The 16,721-nt window shown below is 41.6% G+C and overlaps 1 protein-coding gene across 2 annotated transcripts in view; it reads left to right on the forward strand.

Moving 5' to 3' along the window:
• Nucleotides 1-16,504, forward strand: part of AMMECR1 (AMMECR nuclear protein 1) — a 113,484-nt gene extending 96,980 nt beyond the window's left edge. For both annotated transcript variants that reach the window (XM_047716884.1, XM_047716885.1), the window contains 3 exons: nucleotides 8,107-8,197; nucleotides 9,617-9,713; nucleotides 12,049-16,504. In XM_047716884.1, coding sequence (XP_047572840.1) covers nucleotides 8,107-8,197; nucleotides 9,617-9,713; nucleotides 12,049-12,163 — 303 coding nt within the window. In that variant the 3' untranslated portion in view covers nucleotides 12,164-16,504. The remainder of the gene's footprint in view (nucleotides 1-8,106; nucleotides 8,198-9,616; nucleotides 9,714-12,048) is intronic.
• Nucleotides 16,505-16,721: the final 217 nt, after the last annotated feature.

Below are 16,721 nucleotides of genomic sequence, written 5' to 3' on the forward strand. Positions count from 1 at the left end.
CTCTCAATGTACCACTGAAAACAGAGTTTCCATTCAGACACAGATGTTTAGCATGACTCACCCAGTGAAATGACTTCTTGTCGTATATGTTCTGTCCACCGCCCCCTTCATAATTTTTCTCTATGCTATACACCATGCTTTGCTTCTCTTTTAACTTAAGATTCCCACCTTTGGGGCACCTGGGTGGCTCAGTCAGTTAAGCGGCTGCCTTCGGCTCAGGTCATGATCCCGTGGTCCTAGGATTGAGCCCCACGTCAGGCTCCCCCGGGGAGTCTGCTTCTCCATCTCCCTCTGCCACTCCCCACTGCTCGTGCTCTCTCTCTTGCTCTCATTCTTTCTCTCAAATAAATCTTAAAAAAAAAAATTCTGATCTTTGGAAAAAATATATATATGGGGCTGCGGAGGCTTTGTATATCTAAGAAAATGCTTTTCATGGTATTTTCTCAAGGACCCTGAGATTTTTATATAAGATATCGCTATTGTTACAATAATTTAGCCTTTGTCCTGGTGCTCTATTTAGAAATATTTTTTTCAAGTACTGTGGAACATTGGGGAAAGGAGTACTTCAAGCTTCCTGACCATCTAGTAAGAATTTGCTGTGAATCAACACTTTAGTGTATTAGAAACCTAGTGAGGAAGCAAGCCGAACAAAGTGAAGTAGCTTCTAGAAGGTGCTTTAACACATGGAAATTTCCATTAGCTTTTGGTACTGTTGGTAAAATGGGCTTGCACAGTATGTTCTCCAGCCTCCTCCAGTTGCTTCCTGCTTTCCTCCCACCATGTTGTTTGGTTGAGGGGGGAAGCATTTCCCTGCTTCTTCCCCCAAATCCACAGACCCTTCCAGCCTTTTCCCTAGTAGTTGTATTATAGTCTGCTCTTTCCTGGGTCTCTGATTCCTCACCAGGACGTTGAAGAAGCTGGATTAAATAATACCCATGGTCTCTTTGGAGGCTGACACAGTGTGATTCTGTGACTCCCCCCCTTTTTAAAATGGCTTCTGTTTCATTTTACTTCCAGAGAACGAATCACCACTAACCACTAAGATGTCATAAGAAGTCCCTAACTTTTAAAATGGCAAGGTGGCAACCAAGGTGAAAAACAGTCCAATTTTTGGAATTTGACATCCCATCTTCCCATTCCACCAAAGAATTCTCTTCAGGGGGGCACCTGGGTAGCTCAGTGGGTTAAAGCCTCTGCCTTTGGCTCAGGTCATGATCCCAGCGTCCTGGGATGGAGCCCTGCATTGGGCTCTCTGCTCAGTGGGGAGCCTGCTTCCTCCTCTCTCTGCCTGCCTCCCCACCTACTTGTGATAAAATCTTTAAAAAAAGAGAGAATTCGGGGCGCCTGAATGGCTCAGTGGGTAAAGCCTCTGCTTCGGCTCAGGTCATGATCCCAGGGTTCTGGGATCGAGCCCCGCATCGGGCTCTCTGCTCTGCGGAGAGCCTGCTTCCCCTTCTCTCTCTGCCTGCCTCTCTGCCTACTTGTGATCTCTATCTGTCAAATAAATAAATTTTAAAAAAAGAGAGAGAGAGAATTCTCATCAGGAAAACAAAATATTCCTAACAGCCAATGCCTTGTTTTATTACTGTATCATCCCCTGGTTTAAGTCAACATTATATGTATAAATCTAAATTAAGCAATTAGGGAGTGACTGTTCACTCGACAAAGATAGTTTGCTTCGCAGAAGTACTCACTCTAGGATTTCTTTACTGCCTTCCTGGTGACTTCAAAATTAATCCATTTACACAAATGCAACACATATGTAATCTTTTAGGAACAAATCTCTTTTGTAGATGGAGCAAAACTACATTGAGCCAGATACTCATGTATAGTTTAACCCATATAACATTCTTCTGTTTCTTATCAGACAAACAACATTATTTCACCTTGAATATGTTGGCCAAGAAGTGCCCCCCCCCCAGCCTTTGAAAAGCAAACTGATTCCCATGTCTAGGTTTTAAGAACACTTCCTAACTTGAGTTTGTGTGTAAATTCACTCCCTTCCTCATCCCCTTAAAAAATGGTAGGAATGCATTTTTCTAACTTTTGATGAAAAGCAGGCTTTTTATTTAAAGGTCACCTGTGTTGCCTGAACTTTCCTTGGAAAGCTTCAGGATGTTCAGATTTTAAGGAATGCTCATTATAATTAATCATTACAGAGAATTGAGGTTTTTTTTTTTCCTTAATTGCACACTGAGCTGTCACTTGTTCTCTGCAAAACCTCAGCTAAGAACAGTCTCTTTCCTTGCACATGATACATAAACATGTTTGGCTTCCTAGCCTTTCAAAGCACTTCGTCATTAGCTATGCTTTATTTTTAAAATCTTAACTAATTCTTTAAAAGTTCATAAGGGGTGATTATTAGCTAGTTTAGGTATCGTAGAGCTGTGTGTCTGCTATTAGTTAAAGTAAATGTTATCAGATTGTTGTTTGGTGGCCTTTGTGAAATAAATTGGCAGGCTTGTGTTCCTGATAGACAAGATGTCTGAGTCTCCTACATGAATCAAATTTGGCACTAATTGGCCCTTTGGCAAGCTCTGCAAAAGCCAAGAATTGGTCTATGGAGATTGAACTAATTTCTAAAGCGAAAGGTGACCCATTTGCAGGGATTTGAGAGAAGAGCAGTACATATGCATTTTGGTCAAGGAGGTCTTTGCGGTCATTGTCACAAAATAACAATAGAAAAAATAACTTCCGCTGACACAGACGATGAAGCAGTTTTCAGAGTTACTTACAAAATTGGTGGGTGGGTTGAGGTGATGTAAATTCACAATTTTGAGGATTTGATGGGCAGATCTGGACACTATGTTGTCTACTTTTTTATTTTTTTATTTTTGGTAGGATTGCGATTGAGGGAAGTGATTCATTAGGATCTGTACAAATTGTCATCAGCCTTTATGTCTAAAATCTTAATTTTTCTTGCCCCAAAAAGAATTATTCAAGAGGATAAACTTGGAGTGGGCCCAAGTTTGGAATATTTTCCTCTTTTATGGTGAATTTGTTTTCACTGGGAGAAGAGTCAGCATCTTCAGAAGGCTGAGTGGGGGGTGGGCAGAAGGTTCTGTGGGGCTATGAGGGAGAAAGTGGAACGTGTCTCATTGTGGCTTTGGGGCTTCTAGGAGAAATACCACATATGGCTGTTTCCTCCCAAGAATATAAGAAACTCCAGACTCTGGGTCAGACCCATGGGCTGTCCAATGCAGTGTTTGTTTCTGTCCGTGGTACCATGGGCTGTTTTGTGAAAGAGCATGTGTGTCTTCTATGATGCCAGCCTCTAAAGGTTAGAGGGTGTGCCAAATATCCTGAGCTCCTCTCACTAGGAACAGAGTCCTTTTATTCAGTTCAGTGGAACTGGCATATTGAGTCTGGCAGGTCTGTCTTATGTGAATGACCAGTGACTGGCTACTTTGTTAATTGCAAAACATATCTTGCCAAATGATATCAACAAAGACATGTCAAACCACTTTCGATTCCTTGACTTCCTGATATACATGCGCACGCACACACACACACACACACACACACACACGAAAATTCAAGGTGAGCCCACTGAAAAATCAGTGGAGTGAGCTAAGGCCATACTGTTTTACAAAGGAAACCCAACATTTGTTAAATGGGGAAGACTGGGGCTTACTGTGGCATGTGCTAAGACAGGATGAACCTGGGGAGGCAATTGGTTTTATTGGCCAGGCAGGATGTGATCAGGGGCAGATTCAGGACTGTGGAGGTAATTGTGGATCCAAATGGTCCAAGGCTCATGTGGCGCCTACTTGACTTAGCCAGAGCATGTTTTATGCTCACTGATACTTTTAGCCAGATGACTCCTTTTCATGTTTGAGCGTATCCAAGGTTATTGGCTTGTTGACTGGGCTTGCAAATAACAGTAAGGCCCTTTTCTAGTGCTCTTAGTGGCTTAGAGGATGAACACTTGCCTTATAGACAGATTAGGGGCTATCAAATTTGATGCAGTTGTGAGGAGCAGAATATGGATATGTATTACAATGAGGTGGGAGGGGGGTGCTTTTTAAATGGTCCTGTGTCAAGAGTCACTGCATTAGAGGATAATAGTTGTAAATGAAGCCACATTTCTAACAAGGGACCAGATAACAAGGATAAATGAAATCTGCAGAGAGTCTAGAAGCTTCATTTTAGCCATTATTTATAATCTCTTCTCTTACCAAACCTTTTACGATGTAGCAACGTTGATTAATTTGCATGTATGTCTCTGTGTGTGCCCACATGCTCTCTGACAGAGAGTGAGCAAACAGAGAAATGGACGAGAGGAAAGACGACGGGGTCAGGTGCGGCTAGGGATGCATAATCCCCAAACTGAATAATCAGCTGTGGAATAATCAAGATATATTTTGGGGTCCTAACATTAATCTCGATATTTAATCATTCCGGGCAATGTTAAAAACAAAAGGCTTTGGAATAGCGTTAATAAAAATCACTCACTATGTAATGGTTCAGAATAAATATGGCTTTCTTTTTAGCATGAAATAGGAATCTGTTGAACGAGTCTTACTGTTCTCTCAGCACACACAGATACAGCTCTGTTTAATTCCATATCCTCTTATCTATAAGTCCTACATTTAATTTACTACCATTCGAGTTGATTTATAGCTTTGCTTAGCAAAAGTACAGTCTTGATTAAAAGGATATTATCACAGCTGATGGGCCTTGAAAGCATTTTTTTTTCTCAGACCTAATAACTTTGACAGTGACCTGCAGGCTTCCATAAGGCTAGATCTGCAAGTCTCCCATTTTTGCCTCTCTGGCCATACTTTGGGCAATGGTGGTTAGGGGTATGTGAGAAGTAGGAGGGTAACATAGTCTTCCCATATGCTACATCATGATCCAGCCCTAGAAATGGAAAGTTACTATGACACTGTGGTGGAGTTTTAGCGGAAGTTTGCTTCAGGGAATCCCAGTTCCCTGGTTAGCCGAACAATCTCTTAGCTAGCGGGTAATTGCGACTGGAACTTTCCTCTCTTGGGATGCTGCTTGGTGGAAGGATTCTCCACTGTGTCTCAGAAAGGATTTGATTAGTATACATGAGGGTTACATTTTGGAGTTGCAGCTGGGGCTGATTCCTCCCTCAAACAATACAAAATTCGTTTTGGTGCCTTTGTCAGCGGAGATGACTTAATTTGCAAAGCCAGTGATTTCCACAGGTTGGCCAGATTCTGTCATTCTCCACAGCAGGCCATTTTCCACTCTCCTGTTTTGATTGCACAGTATGACTACTTGGTGGCGTCTGTGGTTCTGGGAGTAAGGAAAGTGATGTTGCTCAACAGGTGACAAAAAGCTATTATGCTCTGATTCTGGTCAGAACATGATTGCCAGTCTCCCGATTCCGCTGGTTGAAGAAATGCGTCACTCTGCTTTGGGCTTTCTATTGCTGTGGAGTGTATTTTTTTTGTCTTTGAAAGAAGTTATTTTTCCCAAAGGGCTCACTTTAAAAGCACCCTACTTATATTTCCATTTGCAGGTACTTTTCAATTGTTCATAATCAGAGGAACATGGAAAAGAACTAAAAATTGTAAATGCGGTACTAATTCTAAATGGGAGAATTTCAGTAATTTTTTTGTTGTATCAAATTTGTGAGGCTTTTGAAAATACAAAAGTCGATCAGTTTTATCCATGAGTAATTTTTATTTTGGTCAGCATGCCCTTCCAGTTTGGTCTTAACCTCCTTCTTTATATTTACATATATACATACAAGCTTTACTGAGGTATTATTCACATATCATACAGCTGGTCATAACCGCTTTTAATTGCTAAATTACTAGGCTTTATAATCTCTGATATTTTTGTTAAAGAACACAATGCACTCCTATGAAGAAAGGATTAATGTGTCTAAATTACCTCCAATTTGCCTAAAGCACTTTTTTTTCAATACACAGCCACAGTTTTTCAGAGCTAGGCCAATTATTAGAGGTTTTCTAGTTAACCTAGAATAAAAATCACCGGGGGAGTTGTTCTTTTTCCAAACCATACTTGCTGAAGCATGAAACCCCCTGAAATTCTGATAAATTTCACAGCCCCCAAGCCCCCCCCATACCAGTTAAACACCCCTGATTTTGTCTAACACTCTCATCTCACAAATAGGGAAACATTCCTCGTCTCAACAATTTTGATTAGACGCCTTCATAAACACCAAAATTCTTTCCAATTTGAACATGACAGATTTTTGATAAATTGAGTTGAAGATGCAAAATTCACTTCAGTGAATGATGGGAGCACAGATTATTTATGCTGTGTATTTTCAAAAACAAATTATGAAGGAGCTGCTATGGTGAAGGGAAGAAAAAACTTCGAAGTCACAGATCAGAAAGTCAGAAACTGAACAGATCAGAAACTGCTGCAAATTTATCATTATCTCGGTACTGCATCAGGCACTGGGGAGATTAGGAGATGTCCTTTATCCTGGAAAGGCCTGATAGCTAAGCACTCATACTTCTTCTCAGCTATCCACAGTCATTTCCCACAGGGTCTGGGAGGTCTTATTGTGTTAGTTTTTAAACAGCTGCCCTGACTGCATCTTCAGCAGAAGGAGATTTATAAGAACACTGATACCATGTAGAAGAAATAGTCACAGAGATAGGCTTTCAGAAAAAACAAACTTCTCAGAAGATCTGACAGGCTCTAATGCTTGGATGTATGAAGAAGACCTGGGGAAAGAACAAGACGGATTCTCCAGAGGACTTTTTCTTCCCTGGAAAAGTGGAAGATTTCAGGCTAAGGGCAGAAGCAGCAAAAGAAGTTTGCCTGGACCCCTGTTCCTCTTCTAGACCTCTCCGTGCCTACAGATGGAAAGAGGCAAGGCCTGTGACTTCACTCACCTGCTCTAAAAGGAAGTCTCTTTCCTGGATGAAAGTGTTGTCCTGGCCTCTCCATCCTCCCTCCAGGTCCCTTGGGCCACCTTCCTAAACTCCACTTGGGGACCACTGACCTAAAGTGACTGTAGATTTGGGAGGCCAGAATGGAGTTGTTGTCCTTTTGAAATTGCATTTTTCTTATCAGTGTTCACAAAGAAAACCTTTCTGTGATCCTCAGTTCCGTATATGATCCTATGAAGGATGCGAGGGTGGAAAAAGACAGATCCCTTCTGACTAGATGCTAATCAGTGAAACAGTATGTTACTTTCTTAAAACATTAGCATGAAATTGCCCACATTTACTTAGAGAACTCCCTTTCTTAGGGCATCACTGAAAGTTCGTGTGCTTCCCATGAAGTTATAGGGATCTCTGTGTTCATATATAAGAAACTGCAAAACTACCCTGCCCCAAAGGGATTTGACATCTTTATCACTTGTACATTTAGCAGTACTGCATGAGGGCAGTGACATAGATGGTAAAGGTTTGCCACGGACCCACCGTGTGTGTGTGTGTGTGTGTGTGTGTGTGTGTGTGTGTGTGTGTGTCTCATATATTTTAGAACAATTACATGGAATGGGCGATGGGGTTGGATCTGGTTGTTGGCTTTTTACAGCCTTATCTGGGTTTGCTCATCTACATAGAAGTCAAGGTTTTAAAGAGACTAGACAACCAGGGATTCAGCAGCCCCGGAATTTTTGGAACTTAATCCAAAGTGGTGCTTATACCTGAAAATAGGATGCATGTTTGCTGTCTCTTAGAAGTCAGCTCCCTCGCTCTAGTTCCTTAAAGTTGCGAGCCACTAGTAAGAAGTGGGGGCAGGATTCTTGCCCATCACTGTCTGATTCTACACACAGTAGTGTGGTTGTTCTAGTTCCAGACAGAATAGCATAGTCCAATACATGCTGGGGATATATCAGTTGATGTTTTCAGTCTCAACAGCCATCATAATGGCCCTCAAACTCAAAGTCAGTGCTTTGGAAAGAGAAAAATCGTGTGTGTGTGTGTGTGTGTGTGTGTGTGTGTGTGTACATATACATACAGACAGACAGACATGTATATATATATATATATATATATATATATATATATATGTATGTATGTATTGTATGCCCTTCTAAAATCAAGGGGAAAGGAAAAACTGCCTTCTCTTGAAAGTGAAATTATAACTTTTTCTTTCTGTTTCTATGAAGAAGACTATACTAATAAAACTGCCAATTTCTTTCAGGTGGGTGTACATGGCATTAGAATAGAATTCATCAATGAAAAAGGATCAAAACGCACCGCCACCTACCTACCGGAGGTTGCAAAGGAGCAAGGTCATTGTCATACTTTATTTCATATGATCTGGGGAAGAAGTCCAACAGATACACACATTGAAATGCACTTATCTGACCTTGCAGTTCTCAAATGAGAAGAAATGACTCTTCCATCCCTGTCACTGCAATGTCTGTATGAGATGAGTGAATTACTCCTAGAGAAGTTGAATCTCTGCACTACAGTTGGAGAGCTAAGACACGCAAAAATCTAACTTTCCCCAGAGAAAAAAAACTTGTAGAAGTGGGTTTTTCTTTTTAGGCAGTAGTTTGCTGTGAATTTGAAATGCCCTTTGCCCATAATCCCACTGTGCTGTAGCCTTTTGGCATAAACAAGCCTTCTGTCTAACAGCCCCACGGTACATTCATCGTCAGTAACAAATGTTTCCTCGTCAGGTCATTGCCGGGGACTCATCCGGCTACTGTGAGGACTGTAGGTTTCCCATTAATATCAGGAGCACCGAGATGACATGGAGTCTTAGTGTTTGATCGGCTGGGTCTGCACTTCCAAATCAAACATGTTTCTGTGTTGGCGGGTAGAGCACAAGCGTTTATGAACCACCACTGTAACCTTAAGGAATTCTTCGCTCTCTAGCACCTTGTCCTTTCTAGCCACTATGAAATTCTAGTTTTCCACGTCAGTTGAAATGAATATTTCTTCTTTATCTTATAGAGCTTTTTTATTCCTCATCAGAAAGCATCTGTAATTGGTTCTCTCCTGTTTGGTTCATATAAATGTGAGCTATATAATCGTACAATTTCATATCATTACACACCCCTCACCCCGACAAGAGAGTCTTTAAGACAGCTATCGGAAGATTTATTGGGGTTACTTTCAAAAATGTCCTCAATCCCGTAGTTCCCACTGGCTTCTGGGGGGGGGGGTCGGATATTAAGCACACCATCCCACATCAGAACCAATAAAAATGTCTTCGCATATTTCACACAGATACACTTGATTGACTCCAGAAGATATCAACAGGGACGGTAATTCCCATGAGTTAGTGTGGTAGTCCTAACTACTACCGAGCTGGCACAAGTGACATTTGGGCTTCTCCCTCCCTTTTAAAGATGTCATTGTTAAAGGAGAGGGCAGTGTTTATGGTTTAATATTGAGACCCACCTGAGCCGTCACCGCCAGCCTCTTAGACTTCTTGTCTTTGAATGTGGTTGAGATAAAAAAGCTAATGTCATCAGCCATTACGGGTAGCTAGCACTTAAGGTATATATAGAGAAGCAGGGCCAGAGCTGCTTCTCGACAGGAGGAAGTCTTAGCTCTTCTGTGTGATTGTTTTTAGGACCAAAGGAGTTGATGGTATTTGGTGACAGTAACAGCTGACCTCTGCAAAGTCATTTTGTATTTTCCCAAAAGTGCTTGTGACATGTGCGTGACTGGTATTTTATCTGGTCTACTCTCCACAGGATGGGACCATATTCAGACCATAGACTCCTTACTGAGGAAAGGAGGATATAAAGCTCCGATTACTAATGAATTCAGGAAAACCATAAAACTGACCAGGTACAGAAGGCATTTTCTAGCACAAGGCGAACCAGTACCTTTCGATGTGTATGTCTATAACCCTTTGACTTCCTTGGTCTCTCTTACTTGCTTCCCTCTTCTGAAACTGAATGGAAATGAATGGCCGGGCCATCCTGGGGGTGGAAACTATGGAACCTGGCTCGGCAATAAAGCTTGCATGATGTATGAGCCCATCCTTCCCCATCCTTAGCTCTGTGTGATTCCTTTGGCTTTACACAAGCAAATCCTCTGAGCCTGTAGACTACATTATCGAAGAAAGTTACCAGAAGTAGCCATTGGCTAGCTTTGGACATTGCTTAGCAGCACCCCCGGATTCTGATAAGCACTCTTCAAATTTGTATTTAACCTTAGGATGTTGGCAGCGATAGAAGTCTACCATGGAAGCTTACTGAAAATCACAAGTGAGCTAGACTCACAAATGCCAAATATATTTCTCTGTGGGCTGATGGGGATACTTATTTTTTAAAAATATCCAACATTTTAGGAAAATGGATTGCTGTTTCCATTTGTTTCGATTCCATAAAACTACAATGAATGCCTATAGTCTAAAATTGGACTTTTCCCAGCCCTGCGGAGTTACACATTTAAAAATGCCTCCCTCTCTGCTTTCCCTGAATTCAGTCTAGGAGACCAGAAGGGCACGTACAAAAAATAATGAGGAATATAAGGCAGACTGTGATGGCTAGTGTGAGGTCATAAAGTAGGGAAAGAGGACTTCTAAGAGGGGTGGGGTTAGATAAAACAACACTTCAGAGAGGATGTAGGTTTGAGACTGGGCTGGAAGAATGGGTAGAATATATGAGGGTGGGGGAGGAAGGGGATTAATTTAGTGAGTCGAGGCATGTGGGTGGTGAAGTACAGAGCCAAGTTCTGAGGAACGTTCAACAGTCTGATTTGGCTGGTCTTTCAGTGTGCATATAGAAGGTGGTCATGGGAGCAAAATATTGCCCAGAAGGTAGGTTGGGTCATATTATGGAGGGTCTTGAATTCCTGAGTAAGAAGTGTAGACCTGCTTCTAGAGGCAGTAAGTAGCCATTGAAGGGTTTGAAACAGATGGATTTGGGAAGGTGTAGGATTGGAATGGGACACAGGAAGAGGAGTTAGAAGACATTGCTATTACCTAAGGATCTGGGGCAGCCACCCAAAGGAGGTGAAACAGATGAGAAAACACTGGAAGAAATGAAAGGACTTAGTCATCATTCAGAAGTAGGGAAGAAGAATAAGTCAAGGTTTCACTCCAGATGAAAAAGCACCAAGGCACAAAGCACCCTTTGACCAAGGGAGGGGGCACAGGAGGAGAGTCACGTTTCAGCACTTGTTCTGCATTGGAGGTGCTTCCTGGGGTATTTGTATAGAAATGTCCAGTATGTCACTGTAAATGTTCATAGATAGAACTCATGGCCAGAAATGGTGATTTGGGATCATGTGTGAAGAGATCCTAGTTGAAGCCATAAAGATAGGGCTCCCCGAGGGGGCACAGAGGGTGTAGGGTCAAAAGAACAGAAGGCAGAAACACAGTAAAATCCTACCAGGCAGGAGCAGGAGGAAGAGTCTGAGAGATAAAGGAGAAGTCTGAGAGACAGTGTGTGGGTGGAGAACCAGGGACATGTGGAGTTGGAGAACCCATGACACAGGAGAGCTTCAGAAAGGGAGAGGTGCACGCTGTCCTAATGGAGAGGTCAAGCAGGAACAGCGGGACCTTCTGAGAGAGTGGTTTCTGTGGAAGAGTGGCAGGAGCCAAGGAAGACCAGGCCGAGGAGCAGCGTGAGATGGAGGGCTAAAGGTAGAAAACACACCTTACGGTTTTGAGAAGTGAAGGGGTGAAAGGAGAGCCAGAGATGGGGAAAGAGAGGGTTTGGGATACCAGTACTAGGAAAAGTGTTTGATTGTTGCTATTCTTACTGACTGGCAAGACCTGAGTAGATGCGTGGATGGAGGGAAGGCAATGGTCAACAAGGGAAGGTCCTGGAAGAAAAGAGCAGTCAAGTGAATGAGATGCATACATGATGGCAGTAGGTTGGCTTTCCTGTGTTCCTTCCCATTGGCAAACTGGGGCTGCCGGGGAGAGGGCACGGAAATGTCTAGAACAGTTGAAACCAGGAATGGTAGAAGAGCACTGGATTCAGACTTTGGATTCCCAGGTTCGGATCTCAGCTTCACCACTCAGTTGCATGGCGTTGGCCCAGTCACGACTTCTCTCTGGACCTCTGTCTCTCTTGGTCTGTAAAGGTATCTCTGACGTCCTTCTGGGCTCCGACATTGGCATGCCATCTATTTCTTGATGTTAACTTTGTCTCTTCCCTGACTTTTTCAGGTACCGTAGTGAAAAGATGACCCTGAGCTATGCTGAATACCTTGCTCATCGCCAGCATCATCATTTCCAAAATGGCATTGGGCATCCCCTTCCACCATACAACCATTATTCCTGACACTGAGCCGCACAGCCAGTCACTGGGCCTCTCTGCAGACCTCTTCCCAGGAGACCCTACCCCTTCTTGGTCTAGCTATCTCTTTTACTGTACCATTTTATGATGATAGTTTCCGTTGCCATGATGAAGCTTGGACATCATTAAGATCATCATGGTAACGGGTAGGAAAATGGCATTTGTTAAGAAGATTCTGTTTCATTATTTTAGGTCATTGATTTTTTTTTTTTTTTTTTGCAGCATATATAACTTTTGGGTTTTTCTTTCCTCACCATATTATGTAGAATTTTGCTTTGCTCTCTCAGTCAGGTTTCTGTCTTTCTGTCCTTCTTGCCTTCCCTCCTGTCTTCTTCCTGTCCTTCTCTCTATCTTCTCTTCCCTCCTTCTTTCGACTGTGGATGGAAGACATTGTGCAGTTTTTGAGGATTTTATTTAGGTTTTTCTCTAGTTTTCCCCCAGTAAGATAGAGAATTTTTGATAGCTGAGTTTGGGAGCAATTTATATCAAATTCAGGTATTTGTATATTACTCTCGAATTTGTCTAAAATGCATTTTGCTAGGAGAGCTTAGTATGTGGGTCTTTACTTAGGTGTTTTCCCCATGGTTAAAATATATGAACTTTAGTTCTAGTAGAGAACATTGGAAGGTCCATGATAGGGCTTGTCACAGAACGTGGGAAATCATTTATGCCTTTTGTGCTGGTTATTGTAGAAGAGACAGCTTCATTACTTTATAGAACCAACTTAACAAACTACAACACTGTTTTAAGAAAGTACAAGCTACCTTTCAGATATGCTACAGAAGTCATTTTGAAGAGCAGCAAATATCAGGAAGAGAGCAGATACAGAATTTAGTGCCTTTGAGAAGAATATAATTAAATGGAATTAAGAGAGGTTGGGGGAAAAGGCAATTTAGAGAAATATTCTTATAAAATTTTATTGTGTCTATATGGGAAACAGCAGATTAGACAAATTCCTTACTCTTAGGTATTTTTTTAAGGTGAAAAAAATTTATTTTGAGCAAATAACCAAAAAGAGACATTTGTCTATTATATATTAATTTAAACCTGTTAGCTTTAGGTTTCAGTAAGTCATAATTGGCCGGAGATAATTTTAGCGACTATTTAAAGAAATAGTAAAGATAATCTAGTGAAACGAAAGCTCATATATGCCACAATTTCAGATATGTTTGTCATGGGGACAAGACTGGAGTCTTTCTGCACTACATACTTTTGATAGAAACACATTTACTATGTTGATAAGATGTTACGTTACACCGATGAAAATGGAGCTGGTATTTAGAAACGATAGAGTTGTTAGAGCCCAGCCGATTTGCAGGGCTGGTCTTCCTACAGCGCATACAAAGCGAACTTCCCAATGTCAGGAGGAGTAGGAGTTCTGTGTGTCTATCCCCGGGAAAAATGACAGATGATTCTGGAGAAAGATTACCTTAATTTTTCTATAGTAAATCTGTGTGTGAGTGTGTGTGTGTGGTGTGCACGCGCGTGTGTTTGTGTAATTTTTCTCCAGCAGGAAACCAGTATATCAAGTGATGAATATAAGTATGGTGCAGAATATGTAGTCTAAAACTCTGAGATGTCACTGAAAATCAAAATGGTGGAGCTTACACCTAGAGTTGGCTGTGACAAGGACAGACTGCTAGCTCCGAATTCAAAACCCTTTTGCTGGTTGGTGCGCTGATTGCCTGGATTCCCTGTGCTTGCCACTGTGGCCGAGCAAACTGCTTTTGTTTTTAATGAGAGTCCTTAGAAGTTTGGTGGTAGTCCTTCATCCACAGCGCCCGTTGTTGAAATAACCATTTTCAGTTGTGATGCCTTAACTAAGAAGCCAACTGTTAGCCTGTAATGCAATCCTGGTAGCCAGTTTCATTGAACCTAGAGATTAGTCAGAGAAAGCTAGCTGTCGGGCTGTAGCAAGAGGTCTTGAGTCCTTCCGTTTCTCCTTGGGAGCATTTTTGGAGCAGATTCATCTTTCAGCATAAAACCAGGTGGCTACCTGATGGAAACTTTTTCTTGCCCTTATAGGGAAACTGAGCACAAGCTGAATGATATTATCTGCTGCAAAAAAAAAAGTAAATAAAACAAGCAAACTGAAGAGAGACAAAATAGACCAATATTGACCCATCTTATCCATCATCTCATCAGTTCAACAGGCTCCTCGTCCTGGGTGAGCTCATGGTTAGAAGTTGTTGTTGTTGTTTTTTTAAAGAAAAGATCTATGACATACATATGTGTGTATGTATACATTTACTTACACGTACATACATACATATGTGTGTGTATGTATTTAACGGTGCTAATCAATCTTGAGCAGGTCACGTGACTGGTCATGCGGACTCTAAAAATCATATCAGATTTTTAAAAAATTCTTGATATATGCAGATGTTCTACAGATTTTTTCTTACCAGTGTAATAATGTTATACTGAAGAAATAACCATCCTGCAGGCTTTAGAGGACGAGGTCAGCAATATTTCCCACCATGGCTTGGGGGGAAAGGATAGTTTTGTCTCCTTTTGTTTTCAGATTAATGCACAGTGCATTTTTTTGGTCTCTAAATAGCTGTTGACTGAAAAGACTTGGTAGCAAAAAGGGTGTCATGCAGACCGTAATGGTGTGCTTCAAACAAACGCTAGACCCTTTTCACCTTCATCGTATAGTACAAAGCTGTTAAGTCTGTGCTTTGAATGAACTTGGAATATGTTGAAATATGTAGCATGTGTCTTTAACTCAGACGAAGATTCTGATTGCACAGGTTGTGTTTTTAGCCCAGTTGTGGTTTATTTGTTCAGAAACACAAATGTGAATTGCACTCTTATCACCAGAATATTGTATAAGTTCAGTGATCTTTAAACAGCTCAGAAGTAATACTTGAACTTCATTTGAGTAGCACAAAGTTTACATTGCCCCCCCCCTTTTAAATGTTAATTAGTTCCATTTCTGTGTTTTGTTTCTCAAATGCAACTGGGTATTTTTTTTTTCCCCTCTGGGAAAACAATACGCGTTTTACTTTGGTATGTAGCAAAAGGCTTCCGTTTCTGGAAGGTTTTCTTATTCTTAAACAACATCAGCCAGGTACCAGATACTAAAAGAACAATTGCCCTCCCCACCAAGCCCCCAGCCCACCCCAACCCCCATTAAGTGGCCTTCGGACTGCACGAGAGTGTGCTCCCCCGCCCCTGCCCTAGGCTCCCCTAACCACGAGAGGTCGGTGTACTTGATGGAGGAGGGTGAAAGGCTTGCTCTCGTTCCCCCCAGCCCCCTTCAAGCGGGTGTAAGGATTTCTAGTCCAGTACACACAGTCCCAATGCCCAGCACACTGGAAGTTTGTATACTGGCCTCTTTTCGTGTCTCCAAATGTGCAGGAAATTTGAAACTGTCATCTGGAATAGGTTCCATCTCTTACGTGTGTTAGATCAAACCAAAGAAGCCCCCAGCCATGCCCAAATGCTGCTCCAAAAGCCTGCCTTCCAGTCCTTACAAAAACCTTGCAGGATTAAATGTGTTAACTTTTTTATTTTTGTACAGTTTCTAAGTGATTTTTGCTAGTGATGTTCAATTGAATGAAGTTTATTTGAGGGGTGTGAGCACCTCCTCCATTGAAATAAACTGGTGACTTTCCTTTTGTTTTTTAAAAGCAGAAACCCGTTGTGTGCCTCTCGATTTAAGGGTTTCCGATTACATTATTCTGAAGACCAGCATTGATCCTTTATATACAAAGATCTGTTTTCCTTGTTTTTTATTACTGTTTCAGAAGAAGAGAAACCTTTTATTTTGCTCTGGACCCAGTAACTGCGCTGGTACATAGACGCACTGAGAAAACAAACTTTTGTAACCACCTCTGACTGTTTTTGTATATCAAAGTCGATTACTTTTGAAATATTTGGATCTAGTTTCTAAGTTATTTTAGTGTTTTGTATGTTCCCCGAAATTACTTTGAATCCGTCACCAGCATACTGAGTTCTTGGTGATACAGTGGTGAGACTCGTAATGAGCAAAAGCTACCTGGAGTAGCTCTTCTTTTCCTTTGTTCTTAGTAACCTGTTTTTGGATTACAGTGAGACATTGCAGATTACCCGAAACCCCCTCCAAGTATAACTAGAACCTCCTTCCTTCCACATTTAATTGCTTAATAGTTTGAAGAAACTATTGGAAATGGGCATTTTATATGATATGTATAGCTTGAAAATATTAAAACTGAGTGAGAGGAAAAAAATCAGAAGGTTTATGTGGGTCTGTAAGGTATGGCTGTGGAAAGATATTGTAGTAGTTTTGACACTATTGTTACTATCTTTAAAATCATTTACCCAATAAAATGTTAAAACTGAGTTACCGTTTGGTGTCTCTTTCTTTAACCTGCCCTCCTCATCGTAAGGCTTCTTGCTCCCACGCTAGCAGCCGAAGACTTGTTAACAATATACTGCGGAGCTGATGCCGATTTCTTTCCAAACCGGTGCTCTGGAAACCTCACCTGCCTGCAGCTGCTCCCCACCTCCCCTATGATTTGCCTGTGTCCTCCTTTTGCCTGGCCCTCTATCCTGGCTT

This window comes from Lutra lutra, chromosome X (assembly GCF_902655055.1).
Source record: "Lutra lutra chromosome X, mLutLut1.2, whole genome shotgun sequence".
NCBI classification, from domain to species: Eukaryota; Metazoa; Chordata; class Mammalia; order Carnivora; family Mustelidae; genus Lutra; species Lutra lutra.